The 26544-nt window shown below is 38.8% G+C and overlaps 1 protein-coding gene across 3 annotated transcripts in view; it reads right to left on the reverse strand.

Annotated features, from left to right (window-relative positions):
- The window catches only part of LOC131561595 (VPS10 domain-containing receptor SorCS1), a 256935-nt gene that overhangs the window by 98504 nt on the left and 131887 nt on the right, over positions 1-26544 (reverse strand). For all 3 annotated transcript variants that reach the window (XM_058810941.1, XM_058810942.1, XM_058810943.1), the window contains exon 4: positions 4230-4388. In XM_058810941.1, coding sequence (XP_058666924.1) covers positions 4230-4388 — 159 coding nt within the window. The remainder of the gene's footprint in view (positions 1-4229; positions 4389-26544) is intronic.

A 26544-nucleotide genomic window follows, 5' to 3' on the forward strand; every position in this document is an offset into this window, starting at 1 on the left:
TGCTGTCCCAAAAATATCAGTATTATGATTTGCAAAATTTCAACACTTTATAGACAAGTATCAGTCCTTAATATTCATCTTCAGCATGATACACACAGTAAATAAAGCAAGGCAGATGGAACCAGACATTTGGAAAAGACCAAAATGAATAAAGAAAGAAAAACACCCCAAAACATAAACCTCTTCATTTACTAGTGCTATGCTGACAGGGCTCCTTTAATTTGGGGTGCCTCACTTTTCAAGAGTTACTTTAAAATGGGAGTGAAGAAGCAACAACAATAACTCAGTTTTAAATCTGTTTTTCAGCCTCTGTTGCTGCCTTTCAGTACATGAGTGCCTCTGTGCATTTATTCCCGAGCTGGGCAATTACAACTCTGCATTTTGCCTGTCTGACTTGTGTTTCCCAATTTCACCTTTATTTCATCTCTCCAAATAGCTCTGTTATTCCTGGCTGATTACTAACCACTCCTCTGTGTGCCTGACCCATCTGAATAGCAGAAGATGTCTCCATATGACCTAAAGTCTGATTCCACGGTCTGATTACACAGCAAACCACTTTTGAAGATTACACAGTAATACATAAGTAATATTCCCATAAAATACAGCCCCTCATTCTACAAGCAAGCTGATTAAACCCATGAGAGCTTACATGTACAAGACCTCCAAAAAGCCTTTGCCTCACAAGCACTGCTTTTCTGTGTCTGGAGTTTCCTTCTGATTTGTAACTCCTTTATACAGAAAATGGAGAAGCATGCAGTAGTTCTGCAATTATGTGGTAAGAATCAGCCAAGTAACAACTGTACTTTCAGCCAGAACAATTAATGCAATCATGAAGCAATTAGTGCAGGCAGCAGATGGTTTGCTGCTCTTTTTTCTTCTCAAGACTGGCAGGAAAAAGCCAGGACTGAATTAGGAACTGGTTTGTCAGCAGTGGTAATTCAAGTCCACTGCCCAAGGCAGAGACACAGGAGACAGATATGTGAACAAAAGCAACTGAGCCACTGAAGCTTAATGAGTTATTGTTCATCAGCTGAATCCCAGTAATTAACCACATTCCCTCACAATCAACACCCAAGAAACTGGGACATAAAATTGCTTCAGCTAAAACAGATTTCCCTGCCATTGAGTAAACCCCTATTCAAACCAACAAGAAAAGGTCTGATCATAGTGATAGACTCAGCAGGCTGTGAAGAGATCGAGGGATGATTCTGTGTGACCCACTAACTGTTTATTACAACTGAGCAATGAGAGGCCTCCACTACTGTTGGCTTGGCCCTCATCAATCCTTAACTGGATGGACCCTCCTGAGAACCAAAACAGTCCAGATCCAATGTGATTCCTGCCTCTCCAGCTCTTGCTCTATTCACCACCTGATTTTCCCCATCCAATTTGCTGCAAGGACACAATGCAAATGGATGACAACAATCAAGTGGCTTGCTAGAAGCATGTAAAAGTGTTTTCTAGTTGATTACCACCTCCCTCCTGTCAACAGCAAAATTAAATGACTGCACCAATCCTAACTGGTCAAAATACAATTTACTCTTCTAAGTCCTCATCAAGAAAACCCTCACAACCTCTTCAGTCAGTAGCATCCAAGTTAGTGGCACCAAAATGTAAATTCCTTACCATGCAGATACGTTTCCCCTTCTTGGGTGACTTTCAAGTCAGTAGGTACACAGTGCCTGGAATCCAAGGAGTAATGGACTCTCCTCCCTTAAATACAGCCTTAGCACAGGATCAGGAAATAGCTAACAGCAGTGTCATTTGTTGCAAAGCACCCCTCAGCTCCCATTGCAATTATCTAAATACCTGCAGGACATCTTAATTACTCTGAGAAAATTCTGCCTTTGGATACACAAACACAAAACCAATGGGAGTCATTTACACTTAGCCATAGGCTGAACTTGACCCTTAGTTCAAGTTACATTTAATTTAGTCCAAGCTGATTAATGCTCTTTGCCTGCTGGTTACCCTCTACAGTTCTTGGGCAAAGCTTGTCGAAGCCAGAAAATGTGTTCATTAGGCTTTAAAGTAGAAACCAGGTCTGTGACTCATACCCATTCAGTGTACTTTTAAAATTCTATTTTGGACTTAATTGGTACAGATCTACAGACTTTGTGCTACCTGATTTTTGTCTTGTAACTACAGTATTGAATTACCAACAGTTATTCAATTTGCTAATCAATTCCATAACAAAAAAATTTTATAATACAGCCTACATCCCTTCTCCCCAAACACCTCACACACATCCCATACACACAACTCCAACACCACCCCCATAAATTCATGTTAACACAAACAGACCCTGTGTTCTTGTATCCAGATTGTCTTTAAGGAGTCTGTGGAAGAGGGGCCATTTCCTATGAAATAGTGATGATATACTGCTTGGTAGCCATCAATCATAAATTAAATAAGCCTTAGCTCTATGGTCTCTAACTCAGAATTATTTCCTGACCAGACTGAATACCCTAGCAACTGAAATGAATTTTCTACTATATGCTACTTTTATTTGACAAAGCTCCCTCTGAAAGTTTCATTGATTTTCATGTAATAAATTTCCTGTTATTAAACACTGTAAGTTTCATTCCAATGGTCCTAAAAAGACATCAGAGACCAGCTTCTGTTCTGTTTCATATCAGTCCAGAGAACTCAAGAGCTACAAGGGAAAGGAAACATTTTGGCTTTGTCTAATTACACACTGAACACAGAGAAATAATTTAATCTGCACATTCCTCTGAACAGAGTATAACCATGGTACACTCTACAAAAGACTGTGAGAGGGGTGAGTATAAAGTAACGCATGCAACTGACTGTACAGAAAGAATTAGGAGGCAAGATGCATTTCTCAGTTGCAAAGGGCATTAAGCTACAGTCCTGGAAGGACTCTGGGTTTGAGTGTAAAGTGAAGGATGAAAATATTCCAAAAATTTCAATACAACCATTTTGCAACCCTACCTACTTACTCAGTTTCCTTATGCCTTTGTTTTCTCAGGTTTACTGTAATACCAAATCTAATTTATACAAAATGAAAATTAGTAGTTTAATTATTTTACAATTAATTTAACTACACAGACAGAAAACATCACAGATTTCAAACTTTTATGTTGATCCTTACATTAATGTATAACCTGAACAATTCAGCCAATACTTAGCTTATCAATTATATTCACAGATTCTATTCTTACATCATACACAAAACAAAAAGGAGCCCACTAAATTATTTTGTGTAAAAGCCTATATGCTAAATGTCAAGACGTTTCACTCTTTTACCCTTGCTGGGAGCTCAACAAACTCTTTTGGTCTTTTTCCAGGTTTATTCATAAAACTTTAAAACGTCAGGATGTGAAATCAGCAATTTCTCTGAGCAGTTTGCTCCAAAGGCTAGTTACTTTACAGCTGAGTTTATCTGCCACTGACTCCTAACCATCAATTTTTGTTAGAAGTTTTTATCACTAAATTGAAATGGTTTCTCCTATGATTTGTCTTCCCCCATAGAAACATTTATGTGCAACAATATAGTTTTCCTTCAATGTGCTTTTTTGTTGAACTAAACAGATTGAGGTCTATCAAATCCTTGGCCGTAAGAAAACTGACTTGTATTGATGTGTCTGATTTTCAAAAAATTCCAACGAGTTCTCCACAAAAAAGTCCTGTGTTGTTGTGTTAGGTTGGGCAGCAAAAAATGAAGGCAAATCTCACAGCATATTTATTTGGCTGATGGATTACCCACATTGAGGGAACTGGACTTCAAAGGAAATTGATTCAGTGTTACTTTTTCCTCTCAGAAAATCAAAAACTACTTGAAAATATGCCAACCAGAGAGGAACAAGGAGTGTCTTATACTGTTCTTGGGGCTGATACTAAACTGGAGGAAAAGAATTGTCGAATAAGAGGCCAAAAGTCTCATTAGAGGTTTGTGAAGGAACCTAGCTGTCTTCTCTGCCCATTGCCTGTCACACAATATTGCCAAAAGGATGGATGAATAAACACAGACTGCCAGATCAGTAATAGAGGGCTAGGCCCCAGGAACACAGCAGATGCCCACGTCCTTTGCTTTGACCTTTACACTGAGGCTTGGTCAATGTTTCCTGCTTGGAAATACCAAACTGGAATTTCCAGAGACTGTCCTGGGGTCACCCCAAAGCCTGTCCTGAATGCTCTGCAGCAGTTGCACAGAGACATGGGGAAGCTCTGGGTTCTCCCCAAGCAAACCAACCCACAGCTCTTACCTTCTGATCCTGGCTGTAGGCTAAGATCCAGTCCTCCTGTTTGGGGTGGAAGAGCAGACTGTGGATGTAGAAGTTCAGACGGTATTTTTGATAGGTGGCTCCTTCATCAGAACTGATTAATAAGCTGCTTTCAACTTCTGGATCAGTCAGCAGCATAATCTATATGGAAGGGAGAGTGAAAATACAGTGGTTAAGAGGAGTCAAATGGAAAACTAAGCAAGTAGCTAGGAACTTCAGAGAAGCTTATTATATATGACCATTACAAAATGCTCCAATGCGATGTCAAAACTACTATAGCCAATGTTCAGTAATGAAAACAATATGCTTCAGCTATGTGTATAAACACATAACATATGATCAAATAGGCAGAATGACTTTGCCACTAGTTCAACCAGACCTAAATGAAGCTGTGCTTAGCTAATTTGAAAAATTAAACCTGAAATTTTTAACACGAAAGCACAGAAGTTACTAGGCAGGCACAGTAGGCTGCTAGGGTTTTCAAGAATGATCTATTGGAGTGGCAGACAAAAAGTCAGGTGTTGAGAAAAAAACCCAAAACACAGAGAGAGGAGAGAAGCTGATCTCTAATGGTGGGTTTTGTTACATTCTGGCAGAAATTTCAGAGAAAGCAGTTTGACTGCCTAAAATATTACCTGGCTGTCTGCAACAAGCAGCCTTGCTTTGGCATGAGAACTCGTTTGATAATGTGCTGGGTTCTTTCCACCTCCAGTTTCTACAGTGCTTTGAATTATAGATTTGGTAGCGTATCAAAAATAATCTCTGCATAGTAAATTTGCTTTCTAGCTTTGTCCAGGAGTGCTAGTTTAGGAGTGACAAAAGATACACGACTGAGAGTTGTAGTAGCTACTTCACCCCATTAGCTGTGGTATTAATTGATCTGCATTGCTGATGAGCCAGTGGCAATAATGAGGTACTCCTCTCATGTGTCTCTGAATGAGGGAATATACAGGTCTGAGCAGTAAATAGAGATTGTTCCAGTATTTCAGCAGGCAACAGAGCAATACCCCTAAGGAATGGGAATAAGGCATCACGACTGAAAAACATGAAAAGTTTTAAAGAATATTTGCTTTTGAAAGGTATTAAAGGCTTGAATCATTAGCATTTTTATTTTTTTCTAAGTTGCTTTGCAAATGGCAAACACTGATCTGTTTTTAGACAAGCCTTAAATGAAAATATCCACACCTGGCATTTCTCAGGAAAAAATTCCTGTTTGGGTTTGATTAGTGTACACTTCATTCCCTTATCTTCTTTCATTTAGGTAGGCAGAGTTAGACTCAACTTAACTTGCTACCTAGGAATTATAAGGAAGCATAGCCTCTGGTGTCTGTGAGACACCAGATGCTAAAGAGCTATTGTATGTGAAGGTGTAAATACACATATAATCTATACAGAATGTGTCTTTCATAATTGAGCAGCTGACAAAACTTTTTTTATGTCTCTAGAAACCTCCTTGGTAGCATAACTGTTTGGCGTTTGACTTAAAAGTTTAGGGTTCTGCAAAACCCCTGAATAATCTCAGACCAGTTACCCAGCCCCACGGTACCTCTAACATAAAACAGGGGTAATTTTTCCATAGTAGCATAAAGGTAAAATCTCCTATTACATCTGATTTACTTTAGAAAATAGTAATGAAAATGAGCATTTTTAAACACTTTTCATTTAACACTTTCAAATATTCCAAGCATATAATTAATGTGATTTCCAAAATAAAGATTGAGAGATGATAGAAGTTACACAGAAAGGATTAATAATCAAAATATCAATATATAAAAATATAAGATACTGTCACTAAGGAGCCTATCCAGCTTCTGAAGCCAAAAATCATGATGTTTATCAGTTGGTTCCTTTTTCTTATCACACTAATTTCTGGGGCCAGGTTCCTATGTTTAATGTTTATTGATTCAGTACTGTGATTCAAGCATTATGATTTTCCTATTTTTATGACTACCTTCTTGAGTGGATTTTGTTTATGTTGGTATTTGGAAATATCACAGCACAGCATTAATTTGGACTAGAACAACTAGAGCAGAAATAAGCACAAATCAATGGGCTTGATCCGAGCTTCCTGAAGTTAATAAGAGTCTTCTCACTGGCTTTGGATTGTGCCTCCAAGGCAAGCTGTTAATCAAGAGCCACTCTAGTCTCACACACTTCCTTCTACCTGGGCAAGGAACTCATCTGACCTCGTCACTGTCACATCACTGCCTTAACACATTTTGTGTTAGGCCACTCCTCTGAAGGGTGAAAGTGCTCTCATCTGCATTTCTTAAAAAGGGAATGGAGGGAGAGACTGTTGAGGCACTGAAGCACTTAATACTTCACCCAATCAATAAAAGTTAAGTGCCTAAACAGATTTTCAGACACTGCTGACTTTGGCTTTAATCTGCTAACTACCACCCTGGGCTATGAGCACTTTGTTTTCTCTGCTCTCCAAAAGCCTTGGCTTTGCATTGTGATACCAAGCCATTCTGTAGGTAAAAGTGGCACACCAGTTTAGTCTGTATGCCAACAGCACCTCAGATGTGGCAGAGCTGTGCCACTGCTGTGAATTTATGCGAGGGCACAGAGAGTGGGAGACAGAGCAGGGAGCTGATGGATGACTCCATCCACCAGTCAGATTACTAACTATGAGACCAGCTTTCAGCATTATCTGCAGCACTGTTGTACCCTGTACTGTTAATCACTCTGCACAGGTGTCATAAAGCAAAACAACTTAGAGCCAACCATCAGTCACTACTCGCATCACAGCTGCAGCACCAGGTTTTTTATAAGATGAGAAAAGCAAATTTCATTACAACATATCTGTGTGTAAATAATCAGAGTTACAAGCCCAAAAGATAGCATGTATTGGATAAGTAGAATAAATTGATACCTATATTAAAAGTAAGTCAAAACAAGAGGAAAAGGCTGTGTGAATTTTATATAAACCTTTCAGAGCACACCAGAAGTGTGCTTCTGAAATTAGCTCTCCAAAATTTTGGGGAAAGCTCTGTAACAAATCCTTGTGTTCTGACTCAGGCCACAGTGACCTCAGAGCACAGGAAATGCATTTCTTTTCCAGGAAACTAAACCAGAACAGCCCCTGCCCATGGAAGGGAGCTGGAAATAAATGATTTTTAAGGTTCCTTCCAACACAAACCATTCGATGACTGTGATACACCTCAGGAGTGCATCTAATGTTTTCCAACCACCGTTCTGGGCATTCAGATCACACTATCACCTTAGCACTATTCTGAAGTCAGACCCTCAACCTCCAAAATGCCCATAGTGCAGATGTCATCTCAACATCAACCATTTCATTCTACAAACACACTTCCACTGAGCTGCACTACATGTTAATATAGTTTCAGTCATATTAGTTTAGTTTTATTGCCTAAGTTGCCTGGAATACAAATGAAAAAGGAGGGAAAGTACAATTCATTTTGATGCCTTTTTTTTTTTTGTTGCAGCATATGAAATACAGAGTAAGTACTCTTTAGAATTTCCTTTTAAATAAATTAACCCAATTTCTGCTTTGAAGTAGTCTATTACCCATTGGCTTTATGCAGCTGCTTATACAGAAAATACAACCAGACACAAATGTGCTGAACAAGAAAAGCATGAAAACCAAAACCAGAAACAATATTTTGGGCTTCACTGTAGAAAGCATGCTGGATTTCCTGAAATGTGAGCTACTCCATCAAACATCTTGCTCTACTTTTACAGTGCCTAATACAGCAGATTGCTGCTTTCCCAGCCAACACTGTTTTTTGGATGAGTTTATTCCAAACATCACAGAGAAATCAACAAGACTTTTGCATGTGAAAATCACACATTAAATTTATCCAGGTCCTTAGAGCCTGTAGGGAAAGGCAACCTAACTCATGAAGTCAAATAAGATTTTTGAGGTGGTCCCTCACCAAAGGGAAATTGCCATGGGATAAAAGGCTGAAAAGTACTTCTAAAATCATAAAAAAATCATAAAGTCCAACCATTAGGTTAACACTACCAAGTCCACTCCTAAACCACATCCCTAATCACCACATCTACACACTTTTCAAACACTTCCAGAGATGGTGACTCCACCACTTACTTCCCTGGGCAACCTGTTCCAGTGTTTGACCACCCTTTCAGTGAAGAAATTTTTCCTAGTATATAATCTAAACCTCCTCTGGTGCAACTTGAGGCCATTTTCCCTCGTCCCATAGCTTGTTACCTGACAGAAATTACCAACCCCACCTACATCAACAACAATAACATTATCAGTTTGCTTGGGCTGTATGTGAAGACTTGGGCCCATGACTTTCACGTTAACAGTTTTTTAAACTACCTCTGATTCCACCAGTACAAAATTAAGTTATTAACACAGGAGTAAGAAGAGCTGTATTCATCTGCCTCTCACTTCCAGCAAAAGCCCTTTGAGGTGGGAGACCAACCTTGGAGTGCCTCTGGTCTGGTTTATTGTTGTCTTAAACAAAAGTGAAGTGTGAATAGGAGTAAAGACTACTTCTCCACAGCAAGAGTAATTACACTCTGCTCAGATCAGTTTTCAGCAATGATCAGAATCTGCTTATTGACACCAGGCAGAGCAAGCACACTCTGCACCTCCTATTGCTCCAGATGGATGGGGTTTTTTCCTCTGTTAAAAAAAAGCCAATACAGTTGACACAAGCTTTTGCAACCAAATGCAAGGCATCCATTAATCATGCCCCTCTAAAAAGGGAGAAACGTGATTTGCTTTTCATAGAATTGACAAATGGAAACCAAACATAATTTATAGACCTTAAGACAGTCCACACTTTTTTCACTCCTTTTTCAGTGTAACTCTGCTGATGACATTGCCTTTGACAATTACATGTGTTATTGCTGTCATCACAAAGAAACCCAGGAATTCTTAGCAAGGGGACTCTAGTTTTGCATCTAGAGATGGAATTGTGAGACCTATAAATCTGCTGTGAATTCTAGATTTAGTGGCTTAGTCAAAAAAGTCCAGAATTGCTCTCAGGCTTTTATTTTGGCCACTCATATCTCCCCTTGGACCACTTTTTGCTACTACATCTTAGGAAAGAACATAGTACAAGTGAAATAGAATAGCATGAAAAAAACCCCAACAAATCTATTTCATGGAGTCACACGTTTTACATTCACTTCTGATGCATCAACTGACCAGAAATGGAAATAAAATGCAAATCAGGTCAAATCCTTCACTTTCCTTACCTATCACAAGCTTCATGCACAGCCCCAAGCCTGGTGACCCACACAGAACAAGTAATATTTCTCACAAGACACAGCAAAAGAGGAAATCAGCAACAGAAACCAGAAATGTCCTACTCCTAACAAAAGCAGGGCATTCCCTACTTAAATTCTCTAAAGAGCTCAATTTTTCCCCTCTTCTCTGCTTGTCACTTGCATGACTTTAGAGGCTTGTGGGGTTTGGTTGTTTTTCACATGGTGACTGATAGCAAGAGAATCTGTGCTGTGGAATCCCAACATAGTGAAATGTCATTTCTGCCACTTTACAGATCACTTCTGAATTTGGACTGTCTTTTTCAAGTGAGTGTGAGTGTGCATGAGTTGAAGTGTGTAAACGTGTGCAAGAGTGTGTGAGTGTGAGTGAGTAAAGACAGAATCTGGTCCTCCAGATTCAGCACTCCACACATGCATTCAAAGAAATGTGCTCTGCTTTTAATTAATTGAACTCATTCATTGCTTAAGCTTTCTTAAGACCTAGAATAAGATATAAAGTGAAACAATCCAAAGGAAGGAACTGGTTTGGTAGTGAAATTTTGAAATAAATTCAACGCTAGTGTAAAGCAAATTAGATCTATTCCTTTTACAGGACTGAGGTGCTGGAAGCAGTATATGTTTGCAAGAGCAAACAAATTAAAGACAAAGCTACAGAAGAAACAAAATAAGCATTTAGTTGGATATTAATAGGAAAAGAGGAGACTAAAGCCTCTGTGAAATTTTAAAAATCTTTCCTCACAGGAACATCAGGTAACATCAGCTGCTGTAGAACTGTGCACATGAGTAATGCTACTAAAATTTGGCCCCAGTTTCTGCTTCAAATAAATTGGGTACCAGTATGAGCACCTAGACGAAAACATGAAATGGGCTAGAGCTGACAGTTTTGAAGCTGTCTCTAATGCCAGCTAAAAGACAAGGTTAGTTGCTAAGCAATTTCATTAAGACACCATTAAAATAATACACCAATAATTCAATTGAGGCACTGTGGAGTATTTCATTGCCAAAAGTTCTTGTTAACTCAGAAAGTGCAGCAATTTGGTAAGGAAAGAAAAGACTTCAGTGACAGAATTACACTTCTAACATTGAAGAAAAAAAGAATATTGCCTTTGAATGATGACGTGGATCAGAAGTAAGTAGAAATGACCTCTTTAAAGCAAGGAAAAGGCCTGGAACAAGTTGTTTTGCAAGTGTTACTCAGTGACTTAAGAAGAAAGAAGTTCTTATTCATACAAAGATGCATAACCCAAACTGATTCAATCAGCTTGCACTTTGCTGACATGGAGGGTAACACACTTCAAACTACCCCAAAGGAAAACCATAGTCACGATGACTAGACAGTGTAATTCGGATTCAGACTGAATCCAGACCCAGAGAAGGGAAACTATCCTCACTTTCCCCAGGAAGAACCCACAGAGGTCCGTAGCTGGTAGGGTACAATCATCTTCCTCAAGTCTTGGCTGTTTAAATGTAAGAGAAATGATGTGGCAAAAGGTTCAGACAGTGAATTCATCCTGTTTGCACCCATGAAAGATTCAGTGCTCATTGAGTGATAAGACAATCTCTTGTCACCAGAATACTAGATGACAAAGGACTATCTTTTAAGAGAGAAAAATTATCATATGCCAATATTTTTGAAAGCTGAGATTGCACAGTATTCCTAATAAAAGAATTGTTGAGAATTGCATTTGGCATCTTGATGAATGTTGTTTGACATAAAGAGCTGGCTAGTGGATGGAAAAAAAAAATCCATTTATCTGTTCTGTATTATTCAAGATGTTCATAACAGGACAAAAGTGACTGCAGAATAAAGCAGCCATAAAAGCTGTATTTTTTATTATCTGTGGGAATCATCTGTGGTTGCTTTACTAGATAGAAAGAGTGAGTTATGTATGAACAATAACTTGCAAATATTTTATGTGGTGGTGTGTACTGTATATCACTGAAGTCCCAGGTATAAGGTTGGGTCAGTGCAATAAAGACTCAAGAAAAGCAAACATGAGGCTGAAACACCTTTGGAGACGTGATTCAGTTGTTTTCTCCATTAATCCTACTTGATGTGAATGGGGGTACACAGAAAATCCAGAGTAATAGGGAGAAGAGTTTTCCTAAGAGACAGCAGCGTACAAAACCAATCCCTCCTTACTCTGAACATCACCTCAGCACACCTCTGAGAGCACCACTCGGGATGGGACTGCTCCTGTTCCCACCAAAATCCAAGAGAGGGCAGTGCACCCCCACCTGCCCTTCTCTTCCATGCAGGGGACACGTTCCCACCCACAGCCTCTTCTCTTGGGAGCTGAGCTCTGGCAGGAGCCCCGTTTTCCAAAGTGCCTCACCTTGGACCAGACACGAATAGATTCAGCTACTTCTTTTTCTCCATTAAAGCTGAAGATGCTGCAGCATCTCAGGGTTTTTGAGAGCTGCTGAGTCACTGCTTGTGGGCTGGGCTGTGCACAAACACCGACCTTCACCTTCTCAAGAGTAACCTGCAATCCCAGCAGCCAGGGTGAATTATCAAAATATATACTTCTGCTTTGAGGTAATAATTAATCAAAGGATGAGAAAAGATGAGATGGGGGAGAAAAGAGTCACTGAAGATTAGTGTCACTTTTTAAATCTCAGGTTTTTAAAATCCAGATTCCATTTCCATTAAGCCAGAATTAAATGAAAATAAAGATTCTACATTTTGTCCTTACCTTAGTGCACCTAGTGTTTTAATGAGGACTGTAAAAAAGGGCACAATATCTTCTTTGCATCATCCTTACCAAAAAATAGAAATGTAATGTGAAAAACAATGAAGAAATCTACTCATTAATGTAACTTAACAGATTACTGCAGGATGTTTCTGAGTTACTTTTGCCTTATCTAGAAATATACAGTGATTTACAATTTAAATTATTTAATTCAGGTACGTAAAGACATCTAGAGGTCATTTATATCAAACTCCTGCTTCACACTCAGCCAGTTTCAAAGGCAGAGTTAAGTTCTCAGGACCTTGTCCTGTCAATATTTAAACACTTTCAAGGATGGAGATTCCACAAACTCTTTGGGCCTATCTAATCTAGTGCTGTTTAGTTTTCATTCAGTGTTAATTTTAAATACCTAGGATTATATTATGTCAGTTCTAGAATAAACAAAACACCTTCAATTTTACATTCTTTTTATCTTAGAAATCTATCTTAGCTTAGCAAGAGCTGTGGAAGCTGGAAGTGCTGTTTGAGCCCAAAGCACCAAGGTTATTTTCACCGCTGGGATCCCGTAGCAGTGCTGAAAATAGAACTCGTCAGGCTCAGCTCCTAATCACAGGCATAAACAGGAGCTCTGGAGCAATCAGTTCTGGGGCAAGGAACATGAAAAGATTAAGCTTCTTGGTTTTCCAAATCTCCCTCAAATCAAATTCTAGATTTTTATCTCTTCATTCCACAGAATGGGTCTAATTTAGTAAGCTGACATGAAATGAAAATTTCTTTTTTCTGTTTCTTTATTACCATATTCTGCCTTCTCTTCCTTTACATTTGACATAAAAAGCTTTATCACCACAACCGACTTGAAAATATATTATTCAAAACATAAGTAAAACACAGTAGAAATTTCCATTCTGAAATAAAATCTAATTACTAACAATGACTGATTATTATACTTTGAGAAGAAATAAAGAGACAAAGGCAAAAAAACTCAGGAAATCTACAAGTACTATAGGCACTTTATTTTGGACAGTGCAATCTAGTTTCAATTATTAATTATCCATTCTTTTACAACAGATGTTCTGCATTGTACTGAACAGAGAAAAAAAAATTAAGCCGAGACATTCTAACAGTCTTACTTGCTTAGGGGAGAAAAAGATCCTCAGCTTTGTAGACATCATCTGGAATAAGCTGCGTTCATACATATTGTCCCTACTTTGTTCTGTTGCTCAGTGAGGCATTCCTTTCAGTAAAGAATCTCATGAGATTAATTAGTCAATCTTCACACCAACTTTGTGCTAGAGAAGTAAAGCGCACATATCAAGAGGGAAAATTACTTGGACAAACTCCACTAATCAATCAATGGCAAAAAAAGAAAGAAGCCACTTGCACTGTAAGCGTATTATAAACAATAGCATTTCCCAGCCCCAAATACTGGGCCCTAAGGGTTGTAAATCCTAATGAAAGCAAGAGGAAACTTGTGGCCTAAAAGTGTGGTATCCCAAGCAGAGTGAAAAAAAGGGACAGGGAAAACAGGGGCACCAAGGGAGCAATTTTTCCCTGGAGGGTAAGTGAAAAATGCACAATTCACATGCTGAGCCCTGGCAGGGCTCCAGTTCAGGCTGGATGGGTGCTGAGCTACCTGGTCTGGTGGAAGGTGTCCCAGGCCATGGCAGAAGAGCTGGAATGAGAAGATCATTAAGGTCCCTTCCAACCCAACCCGTTCTGTGATTCTGTACAACAGCTACGCCTGGGCAGATGGTCAATTCACTGAACGCTCGGTTTCACAGACAACTGTTTCAAGCCATGCCACTTGCCTCTGGCCAGCCCTGGCACCTGTGTGCCACTGTGCTGCTTAATATTTCAGGGTTCTTACTCTTGCAATGGTTTATAGCACACCTAAAGGGAAGAAACAAAGGGAGGGGAACATCACAGAGCAAATGCACCTCAGACTGGGCAGAGTTGTCCTGCTGGTACCAAGGATATTAATATCCACATCTGTTCACTTCCATCTCTCTGCACCATGTTTTTATCCCTCCATGTCCTACAGATGTTCTCATCTTATTTCACTAAAACCCACCAGCTGAAACTGTTCAATGAACATGACTGATTTTATCCAAAGTGCTTAAACTAAGTCCATCAGTTCTCAGGTGGGGACTGGTGCTTCCAGCAAGAAGAGTCCTCATCAACCCCCTGGAACTCAGTAATAACTTGGAATAGAAGATGCTTAAACTAGGTAGGGTTTGTAAGAAACTGCTGATTTTCCTTCATCTGTTTTCCCTTTACTGGCAAAATGCCTGGGACTGACTTCATTGCAGCTGGTGGCCCTGTACCTGTCTAAGGCAAATATCAGATTCTTTAGCATCTGCTGCTTTTGTGTTCTGAAAGTGAGAATCTTAATTGAAAGTGCAACAAGACAGAAATCAGAGTATTCAGTTGCTAGCCAAGATAAATGTTCTGGGAGGTAGAAATGGGAGAAAAAGTAAAAGTACAGTTTTTCAGGATAATTATCAAAGTTTTGGAAAAAGAATAATTCACATTCCAGACTTTTCTTTTTTCTTGAAATTATATAGAATCCATGTGAAAGAAAATGAACACTTATACACGGCAAAAAAAAAAAAAAAGAGCAGGAAGTTTACTAAATTGTCTGCAATAATACAGCCTATTTTTCACATAGTGGAAGAAATTTTTCCATTTACTTTGCTCACATGTTTTCTAAAGACGTTTTATTTTAAAATTTAACTACCTGAAAAATAAGGATCCGGTTTCAAAGAGTCATTAATGCAGGATCCGCATTTCACGTTGGATTTTTGTTTATCTTTTTGCTGGTGTTAGGATGAGGAAAGGAGATTATTAGTTACTGTTTACTCCTTTAAAAGCTTTCTGTGGACATCTCAAGTCTAGAAGCTTTATTTTAATATTTCAACAAAGATTTAAATTCTATCCAATTAAAACTGATTCTACAAGCTGACAACTTCAGGAAAGATGCATATTATAAGGCTCCCAACATAATCGTCAGAGTTGGCACCACAATTTCTGCACTGAGTTACAATTCTTTTCTCTTAGGAGATGGCTATGCAATCTCATAGTTGTTAGTGATTTTTTTTTTGTTAGATTTAAATGGAATCACTCTCAAATAATTACCTACCACCACACATCTACACAACAGATGATGGTTAACAGCTGAGCATACATCACTGGATCAATATCAACTTTGTCATGGTACACCTGGTTCTGCTACTTCTTGATTTTTAGACATGAAGATAGGGAAATAATGAGTTCAGGGACCAGAACAGAACATGAAGGAAGTCTCTTTCTTGCAGGTGAGAATCAGGTCAATTTTCCTACCCTATGACGGTCATGAAAACAAGCATGGATTTAGAGGAGAAAGCAGCAAACACAGCACACAATCTTCTGGCATGGTGTGTTAATTTTGCACTTCTCACCATACAGTATAAAGTCTCTTCAGATTCATGGCACAAAGTTCTGTTCTACCATCGACCTGCTTCCAGGCTTTGAGTCATCTGTAACCAGGATCCATGCTCATGCAGCTGGAAATTCTCCCTCACACAAGTAACTGTGCCTTTCCCAAATAGATTACATGACACTTTTCGTACCTTTTAATTCTAAAGCATGTGTCTATGTGTTAGCTTTGCTGAAGCCCCATGTTTTATTTCATTTTGGCTTCTTACATGCTAATTCTCAAATGTTCTCTAAAATTTCCACTTAGTTTAGTTTTAATTTTTCCTTCTGACTGTGAATAAAGCACAGCTTCACTAATTATGTCTACAGCTAATTCTTTTTATGTACATTTATCTGATTTGCTTCTCTCCAAAGCATTTTTTGTATTAATGCATTAATTTCATAATCACTTCAAATTATGTTCCATGTTGCATGAACAATTGGGGAATTAGCATCTGCTTGCAAATTGTTAGCTTGGCTTTTCATTTTTGTTGTTGCAGTTGATGAACTCAAATTATCCATACTGAAGGTGCCTGAAAATAATTCCACCTCCAACAATAAATAATTCTCTTTACTTTCTGCATTGGTTCTTGTTAAGGGAATTCAGTGCAGTTATGCAACAGAATAAAACAGTGTTTTTCCTTATCAGTTTTGGTGTAACAGTTGATTCCCATGTAGAGTCACTGTCACAGTCTCTCACAGATACTCCTAGATGCTACTGTGCTGAATGTTTCAATTCTATTATCATTCTGTGGTTGCCACAATTCAGGCTCTCAGATGGAACCACAGTGTCACAGAGCACCCCTGGCATCCAAGCAAGTTCAAAGCGAGCACTGAGCTCACATGAAGCAAGGGCAGAGCTGCTCAGACCCAGCACAGCCTTTTTTCACAGAGGTGACCTCCTGAGCCTATTCAGACACAGGGACATGGAAACTGTTCTGGGCCAAACTGAGATGTTACAAGAGCATGAGGGCTAAAATATTAATGAAGAAATGATGCCCCGTGCCTCATTTCCCTCCTTGCACATACCATGAGACATCTGAGGAGGATGGCAATGCAGAAAATTCAGTGCTCTTACCCTTTTACTACTCCATTTCAGAGTTGTCAGTGCTGCTTCTCCTTGACCTCTCATTCTTCCCTTTCTTTCCACACAACTTTCCTTCTTCTAAAATCAGTCATTTTCCCCAAATTTTAAAATAAGGGTAGCAAAAAGAGAACTATACATTAATCTGCTCAGATTTTGTTACTGCTCCACCTTCAATTCATGATCTAATCTACCTTTACAATGTCTAAAGTAAAAGATCAGCATTCTTGGTTTGTCTTCATATACCATCACAGCAGGCATGATCAATTAGATCAATACACACAGAAAACCAATTTTTAAAACAGAACCTCAGTTGGTGCAAAAGCCTATTGAAGTTAACAAAGCATGATTAGCAGTTAATGGCACTATTAAAGGTTGAACCAACTGAAACTACACCTTTCTGTCTTCATCACCAGTGCATAATTTCACCAACTAAATCACCAAGAGAAATCCACTTTTTTCAAGAACACAGGTTTTCAAAAATACTACAGCAAAGTGTATGTTTTCATGTTATCATCTCCAAATGAGCCTTCTTTATGGCTGAATGCCACCTGTCTGTGACATGCTGATGGAAAGTTCAATCCATAACCCTCCTTGACTTTTTAATAAGATGACTAAAGCTTTTAGCAGTCACACAGCAGTAGAACTTGCAAGAAGGCTTTCTTGCACAATAGACATTTTAGTTATTAAAACCAAACCAGGACAAAGCATTGCTGGATTTTTTAATGAATATTGCTATAACAGAACTTATCTTTCTGCTTAAAATGGAGCATGAAAGGAGGAGCATTAAAACCTACTCTCATTTTAGATTTTTTTTTAAAGGAATGAAAGATGTTGGGTACTTTAAAGTGACCTTCCTAGCTGTGTAGCTGATCTTGCCAAATCAGAATCCTACTCATTATTAGACTAATTGCCAAAACTGCACAGAAGTATTCCTCTAGTGAAGAAAGAGAGGAATCATACTTAGCAGCAGTTTTAAGACTATAGAATTTATGGTATTTTTAGTGACTTGATGCCATGGAGTCAAAGATGTGCTTCTCCCCTTAGCAATGTTCTGTGGGAGCATGAACTGTCCTTCTGGGTCATACTTCACGTCAGGTATTTGGGTGTCTGCTCACCAAACTTCAATGAATGTTTGAGAGGCCGAGGCACTAACGACTTCCAGCAGTGCTATTACTCACGAGATGACAAAGGAAACTTGGACTAAGCCTGTAATGCTTTAATGGCTTCTCAGAGCTGGATGTTAAACCATTTGATAACTCACTCCTAATTACAGAGAGTATGGAAGCAATTTAACTCAATCAACTAGCTGGCTTCAAAGACAGAGTTGTATTTCTTTATCGGGAGCCAGTGATCAGTATCAGCTTCAGCAGCACTGATAACACATACAACAATGGCTGTTGAGTGCCAATGACTGCTAATGAGAACTTGATCAATAGTATTTATAATGATGCAATTTCAACTGTAATGGGGCTGCTTCTGATGAGAAGGAAAATAAGTTAGGACTGATCATATTGTCAGCCACGGCAAATTCCAGTGCTGCCTATTTCTTGCTATTCCACATGCTGCTTAATATGCAATTCCAGTTGTTTCTGCATTATCCAACCCCTAATTAAAGACTCCAAGGATCACAATGCCTAGGTGTTCATAGCTACTATGCTGTAGAACTCCTGAGTTACCTACTAATGGTTTCTTTTTTCTATTAATGCCTAGTGGATACAAGGTGAGAACAAAGCTACCATTTTTTACCATTCCGGCAGTGTCAAACAGGATCATCCATTACCAGCATCTTCTCACACAACTTCCTGGAGGGTGCACTCCATATACAGACAGATATTAATGTCCAGGTCTGTCTGCTGCTCAGTGATACAGATGAGGCTGTTTGACTGGATGCTCCCAGCAGTATTTCTACATCTGCACTCAACATCTCTGGTTTAAGCTTTATCTCCAGCCACATTCACCTCACAAGCGAAAACCAAATAACAGACCATTTTGGCCCCTGGGAAAACTATCCCCACTGCTATAGGGGGAACTGCATAATACAGTGCAACTGACTTCTCTAAGCTCTTTTGTACGTAAGTTTAAACAGTGCCCCCAACGTATAATTTCAGGTGGCAGTTCATTTCATAAAGAAACCAAGATTTGGTAAGCTAGTGATTGAAAGAACACGCTCTAGACACATTGCAGAGAAATCACACAAGCATGACAAAAAGTGGAAAGCTGAGGAAAGGGATTCTAACAACTTGACTACAGAAAGGATTTCGTTTAAGTCAGGAGCTGGAGAGGAGGACTGCATTTTGAAGTGAAATTTAAGAACATTCTCAGTTAAGACAAATGCATCATAATTATATGCAGAATTATAAAAACTTTCACAACAAATATAATTGATATGAAAAACAGAGAGAACAGAGGTGAAGCCAAAGAACACTGTGAAGTCCCTACTATTCTGGATCTTTGCTGTCATAGTCAGCTGGAGTCATAAAAGTGTCAATTATTTTTTGTTTGTGTACTTCAAGTATTAACAACCCCAAAACATAGGGATCACACCAGTGAAAGACACCAGTTTAATTTCACTGCATGTGTGTGGGTGAATGAAAAAACTGTATGCAATGAGAAGGCTAGAAAAAAAAAAACAAAAAAACTATGGCTATACAAGTCAATTCCCACAGGCAATATAACTATCTTATTCATTGTACATTAGGTGCCCCTCACTCTCACTAAGGCTGAAGCACCACCGAATTTATCACGCTGTTGGAGGGAGCATGTGGACAGTTACCAGGCAGTAGTTAACATGCTGGAAATTGACAGCCCAAGGTGCTGGACAGTCATTTGTCATGGAGACATAACCAGAAGCAGAAAACAATCAAGGACTGGCAGTCAGAAAAAAACAGAGGCAAAAAAATCAAGAGTGTTCATGGTCTTGGCAACGAATCGTAACCATAACCCCTGCTTATGAATATGTTACTAAGCCTAGTCATTACAGATAAACGGAGCATTCAAAACAAAAATGTATCCTTCTCTAGATGATGCACTAACCCTGCTAAAAGCATACTTTGGCTGTGAATGAGACCAAATCACACAGAGAGATGGTTCCAGTTGCGTATGCTTAACAGCCAGGTCTAAGGAAGAGAGGATGGATTGATATTGCCGTGTCAATAAACTTAAATATGTTCTTCCTGACTACAGTGGGTCATTAAATGGTGCTCAGGATTACAAGTGGTGTGATTTTATAATAATTACTGAATATGGTGAAGACATCCTTTTTCACATAATTACTTAATCTTCTTGAGTCTTTCAAGGTATTTGCCATTCTCATCAGCTGAACTGTCACTTTATAAAACAGAATTCATTGAATTAAAGCTAGGAACATGACAAATAGCAGACTTTGCTAGTACTTTTTATTGAAAAATTATTTGGAAAGTATTTCCTTAATAAGTTCTCATTATATTATTCTATTGTACCTGTTCCATCAAAAAAATGTCAGAGATGTCTTTTTCCTCATTTTCCCAAATTCTAATGGATAATGATGTACTCAATTGTTAACATTCAAAAGCAGAGAAATTATTAACATTTGTATAAATGATTTGTGAATTTTAGGGGTTTTTTACTTTAGAAATAATTGGCATCAAATTTACATCAATCTCATAATGATAATTACATTTATCTAACATTGATTTCTGTGGGGCAAATGATCCTCAGAAAATTTGATCACCTCACATGTATTCACTGAGTTATCCTTTGATAGCAAGAGTACAGCAGAAATTGTCACCTTCACTTTTAATCATGGAAAGATAAGGCACAAAGCAATTAAACAGCACATTCATTAGAAGACTTAAGAAAGCCTGTGCCAAGGCTCAAACGCCCAAGTGCAATATCTCTAACAGAAGACTTTCCTTCTTCCTACGACATATTTCTGGGCCAAGCTTCCTCTCTGGGAGACAATCAGGCTATAGACACACTGTCAACAAAGGAAAGTGTTGTTGTCAAACACGAACTTTGTGACATTTCAGTCCCAGTCTCTGAATAGCTTTGAATACAGTGATTCTCTCCTTTTAGAAATAAAGTTAGAATCCATCCAGCTGAATGACTCAGTCTGAGAAAATATCTGAGGCAGAGATTACATTACTGGAAGTTGGAGGTGGAAGAGTTCCTTCCAGGTCACCAGCTGCGCTGCTAAGTTTTTTAAGAATATTTAATATATTTTGTATACTTTTTTTGTTAACTTCCAAAGTTCCTGAATAAGAGGGATGTTTACTGCAACTTTTCATACACTGTCACTGAGAAATGGCTTTCTAAACTGACTGGCACAAAGTCTCAACTGGTTTATGAAAAACTGCCAAACAATGCTGCACCTTCTCTGATGTTTGTTGCAAAGCTCCCTGGAGTCAAGAGAATCCTCTCCTGAGGATTCAAGCTGCTGGAAGCCAGAAGTTTTTTATTAACTCACAGGACACAAAGCAGTAAATGGGTATCCCCTTGCCTCAGTTCAAGTGCCTGCAGTATGGATGCAGACAGACTGAATTTCAGCCATGCATGCAGTTTTCAGCCAGTGTAACCCCTGGACACTGAAGCGAGCAGCTCCAGCGCTGGCACAATCAGGCACAGGGAGATTTCCCAAACTGGGGGGACCTGAAGGGAGTGCAGAGAGAGAGTTAAGGGACAGGGGCAACTGGGACAAGCTCCTGCTCCACACAGCACATGAATCTCCCCTGTGACTGCCCCACCTCCCCAGGAGAGAGGACTAATATTCAGACAAATTTCACCACCAGCAGGGTTGTCAAGCATTGGAACAGGAGGCTGAGGAAGTCGCTGAACCACCACCCCTGAAGATATCTACACAACACAGATGTGGCCCTTAGGGACAAGGCTTCTGTTGACTTGGACTAGTAACAGTTGAACTTAAGGACCTTAAAGGTCTTTTCCAACCAAGATGAGACCACTGACCAATGCATGAAAATTTTTATGAATAATGACATTTGTCCCTCTGGAGGTGGCTGGCTTACTCTGCATAGCCAGGAAGCAACACAGAGTATATCCTATTCATGGTAAACTGAACATCCTTCTTCTTTAGTGAGATTCCCTCCACAGCCTAGACCAGATATCATGGAAACCAATGAAATCTCATTACTATGTGATAACAATTAACTGCTTTTTTTAATAAGCCAACATTTTCTTCTCCACATATCCCAACTTCTTTATTAACCTTGAATAGAAGTTGCATTCAGGAACTGTTATCAATGACTCAGACTAAGACAAAAAGTCAGTAAAGAAAATTATATTGCCCAGAGCATCCTTTCAGCTTTAGTTTCTTCTTTGGTTTATGGGTCATTTGCAAATCTGTTCTGACAGGAATATTAGGCTGCTAGATAGCTATAGCAGAAAATTCACCAGAGATTTAAACTCCAGTGAATGTTCACATTCCCATGGGCCGTGAATGAGAGAGTTTTTATATCAGCACTCAGTTCTGAAACGTCAGCCAGCTTTTCTCGCCCATTAAAATGAATTTTAAAAACCTTTATAAAGAAAGTCCAATTTGTGTGCTAACCAGCTCTCTAGGAAGTTTGCTATGTGATTACATACCCTCTCTCAAACAAATATTTAAGTTATAAACATTTGTTCAGAAGTTGTGAACATGTACATTCTCCCCTAGCTGTAGAGCACTTGCACAGAAAAATGCAAAACCTATAACTTTCCAGCTCTGCAATCCTACAAAAACATTTGCAATTTTTTGCAGGCATGTATCTCAGCTAATTGCATAAATTTTTTTTTACCTGACAAGCGAAACAGATGTCAGATGACTAAATTCATTGATTCAGGTGCTGATTTGGCACAGCTTTCCCCTTTTCATTATGCTTAGATCTGCCTTGTCCATGTTCTCCTGCATAATAAAGTCACTGGAACAATTTAGATAGCAAGTAAAATGGCAGAGCTCCAGAAAATTCACTGATTTCAACCTTCTTATACTCTGCAAACAACCTTCCTGTACTCTGAGTAGTACATACTTCCATACTTTGAGAAGAGCTAGATCAAAATCCAAGCATGAGCATGGTGCCAGTTTTCACAATTAGTTGTGAATTTTCTAAGAGGCACTGAAAAACAGCACTGGACTGTATGAACAGTCACTAGACATGTTCTTCCCTCCAGTTTCTTTCATGGAGCTGGCAGAAGGCTAATAAAGGAACTACAGCTCAGTGTATCCTGTCCATACTGACACACTGCTTCCCCTCACAGCACTGACATCAACAGGACAAAACAGGTATGGAAGAATAAAGAATCATGAGTTCTGAGTTTATTATAGCTTCATCACCTGTTTCTCAGAGGGGAGATGATGGAGAGAAGGGAACATTGCCTCTTATCAGACATGTCATACACACAGCTCTGGACCCTCTGGGCCAGCAGAGAAAAACAGGTTTTTAGAGATAGAGATTTCAGAAAATCAAGTTCCACAGCAGAAATTAGGATCCCAGGTCACAGGTGTTGAGATCCTCCTGTCTCCCTCCCTTCTAGCTGCATATTTTCTTATCCTTCTTCTTGTGTTATCATTGGCACTCACTGAACTCAATCTGCCAACTGCTTCAGTGACCTGACCATTGCAGGGAACACAGCCCTAAATCTACTGGGAAACATAACTACTGAGTAGGGTGTGAAGGGAGACTGAATCCTGACACAGACTGCTGCAGTGGAACCAGTTTGACTTGTTTTTTGTTTGACTGCTGGACTCTCCTCCTGACAAGTCCATGATGTTGATGACAAGAACGGGTCAAGAATAATAACCTCATGGCTTTGCACTCTTAATAACAGGCTTACACAAGACAAGGTGAACACTCTTTGTAAGACTGTTTTGTCCCTCACTTGGAAGGTTAATGGCGGGCTTGATTTGTGTCAGAATAAGGTTTTATTTGGAAGCAAACCGTCATGCCAGGTTGCATCAATACTGCCTAATCTCCCCAAATTCTTTTTCAGACCCAGAAGAATTAGCTCTTCTGCAGATCAGAATTAGGGGCTTTACAATCTAACCTTTTCCTTTTCCACTCAAACTCTTTTCTTGACACCAAAGATGAGAGTCTTTAATATCAGAAAGCCCCAGAAATTAAGCTCTTGAAGAGTGCCAAAAAAGAAGAGCTGATCAAAGGGCTAATAGCAGATATAGGACTTGATACCTCTAAGGGCATCCAGCCTACAAGTACATTTTGTATCTTTGAAAGCATGGAATTCTCTTACTTTCCAATCAGAGCACTATTTATACAGTCTCAGAGGCACTGAAGTTACAAATAAAATGGGAAGTGCTTGTCCCAGAGATCTTAAATTATTTCTACAACAAGAGATGACAACAAAAAGACCAATGATGCTATGCAAGACTCAAGACTGCAGAAGTGAGAAACTGTCAGATATTCTGTTACATACTCTTAATATTATATTCAGGCCTTTTGCTTGCTATTTCTCATCCAGCTTCAGTTTCCACCCCATCCCGTACAAATCATGAGATACGAGATCCTCAAATTCTGCTAACCTGAAATGGCAGGAAATTTTATACTCTATCTCATTTTAGTGGTTCATTCTCAAGGATAACTAGTTACATTAAAAATCAATACATCACAAAATCTAGTCACATTTTCATGGTGTTTTTAAGAATCATCACTGAGTTTTGATCTTGATTACACTGGGAAAAGTTTCACATAATAGATATTCCCATATTTAGAACTAAGTGTGTGTGCAAATACACACATAAACATTTGTGTGCAAACACAGCATTTTAAGAAGGAAAGGTTTGTTTCACAAATTGGTCAACATTTTAATATGTCAGATGGTCTTACTTGGTTCACTTGAGTAAATTTCCAATCAGTATAAATGGCTTCAGGGCATGTGCACTTTTTCCTTTTTTTTTTCCCTTTTTTTTTAAAGGGGAAAAATACATGATTTTCATGGAAAATACATGTATTTGTTAATGGAAAGAAACCCTCCAAAAGCAGGCACTATTTGCAGCACTAAGCCATTGCCCTGAGGACCCAGCCACTGAAGAAACAGTTAATCGTTACAAGTAATATTCAAAGGCAAGAAATAAAATTCCTCTGACAAATTCTTCCAACACTGCCTAAAAATGAGCAAGGCCAGCACTACACAGACCTTTGAATGATGAAGCTGCATTTTAGAAGTTGATTTTAATTTGTTTTTCCTCCACTACCACTTCAGCAGATTTCATCTGTATCCTCAGAAATCCTACACACCCTATACAGGTTCGGAAGCCCACGTCCAGACATATTAATGAACCAGTAAACAGAATTTATTGCCTATATCCCTAAATAGGCTGGAGTTAGGAAGAGCAGGTGCAGGATTAGCAGAGAATCCAGAGTAGAAGAAGGATTACACAGACAGGATTTGAAAGACCCAGCAATAATCAGCTCTCGGACAGAATTTAGAGCTGCTTTGGCTTAGCAGATAATGTTTCATTGGGTTTTCCCTGGAGTTCCTTTTAAGAACATTGGAGGGAGTTGCAAGTTTTCTTTGTGTTTGCTTTTCTTATCTTTTCACACAAAAACCAGCTGGATGTGGATGAAACCAACATGGATATACAGGGGATGTGAAGCTGAGAGTGCTCAAACCTCCTGAAACAAGCAAATTCCTGTGTCACTTGACACGATGAGCCAGATATAGGCCTCAGCTACAGCAAGGCCCTGACTGCTCCTACAGATAACAACAGGTATACAAACAAGGACAGCTGGAAAACAAACAAAAAATTTAAATACTACAGTGGTAAGAGAGATTTTATTCAGACCGGCCTCCTGACTTACTAGTTTTATAGCAAATTCCCTGTTTTCTTGCTGTAAAAATTGCTCAGAGAACGGGGATAATGCCACATATCTAAATCAAAAACAGGAAGAAAACAAGTGAAGTGACAGATTCTTAAAAAGTCACATGCAGGGCACAGTTTGTTCAGAACAACCAAGGAAAAGCCCACATTTCATGACTATGCTGGCTGATAAACAGTTCCAGTTTCTAACAGGCAGAAATACGTATTTTTGTCGCAATTATTTTGTGTCTTTCAAAAACCTGGTGTTTCAAGAGAACCGCTGTAAAATCACATATCTTTGAAATCTCATAAAAACCAGTTTAATCAGAAATATCTTCAGGGAAAAAAAATAGAAAAAAAAAAGATGAGGAAAGCCTGAATGTTTTATCTACTTCAAAATAACATGTTTAAAGATGTGTCACAAAACATTGCTTTGTTTTTTAAAATTTTGGAAATTTAATAAAAATTAATGATCACGCATTTAAGTCTCAACAGAACTAACACATCGGAGGAAATCAAACAGATTTTTGACCCTAAGTTAAAAGGAGGAAACATTCCTCTCTCTTTTATTTCAGAAGAATGAAATATCAATCTTTCATAAATAAAATAAAAAATAACAAAGTCCTACTATGCAGAAGGCTAAATACTTAAGTCCTAATTAGGTGTGCACCTCCGAGCATAGTGAAAAGAGGAAAAGAATGGGTACTAACCCTCCTTGTAGACTTGGCCCTGAATTCTTCAGAGAGTTTAATCCCCCTCAAACAAAGGATGATTCAGAACTGTAAATCTAAGCTGGAGGGCCTGGGAATGCTATGCAAATGTTTTAATGCATTGTGCACCCATCAAACAAAGAAAATAATCAACTTGATTACTGAACTCCCTACCTGTGAGTCTGTAAAGTCCCTGCTCTTAATTCTCTCAATTCCTCCCTACCTTGACTCCATCTTTTCTTTTCTTTTATCTCTGATTCCACCTCTTTTGCTTTTTCTCTCCTTTCTTTCTAATCCAGCAGGCAGATGACTACTTTCTCCTCCTCTGGTTCATTATTTT

This window comes from Ammospiza caudacuta, chromosome 9, assembly GCF_027887145.1.
Source record: "Ammospiza caudacuta isolate bAmmCau1 chromosome 9, bAmmCau1.pri, whole genome shotgun sequence".
NCBI classification, from domain to species: domain Eukaryota; kingdom Metazoa; phylum Chordata; class Aves; order Passeriformes; family Passerellidae; genus Ammospiza; species Ammospiza caudacuta.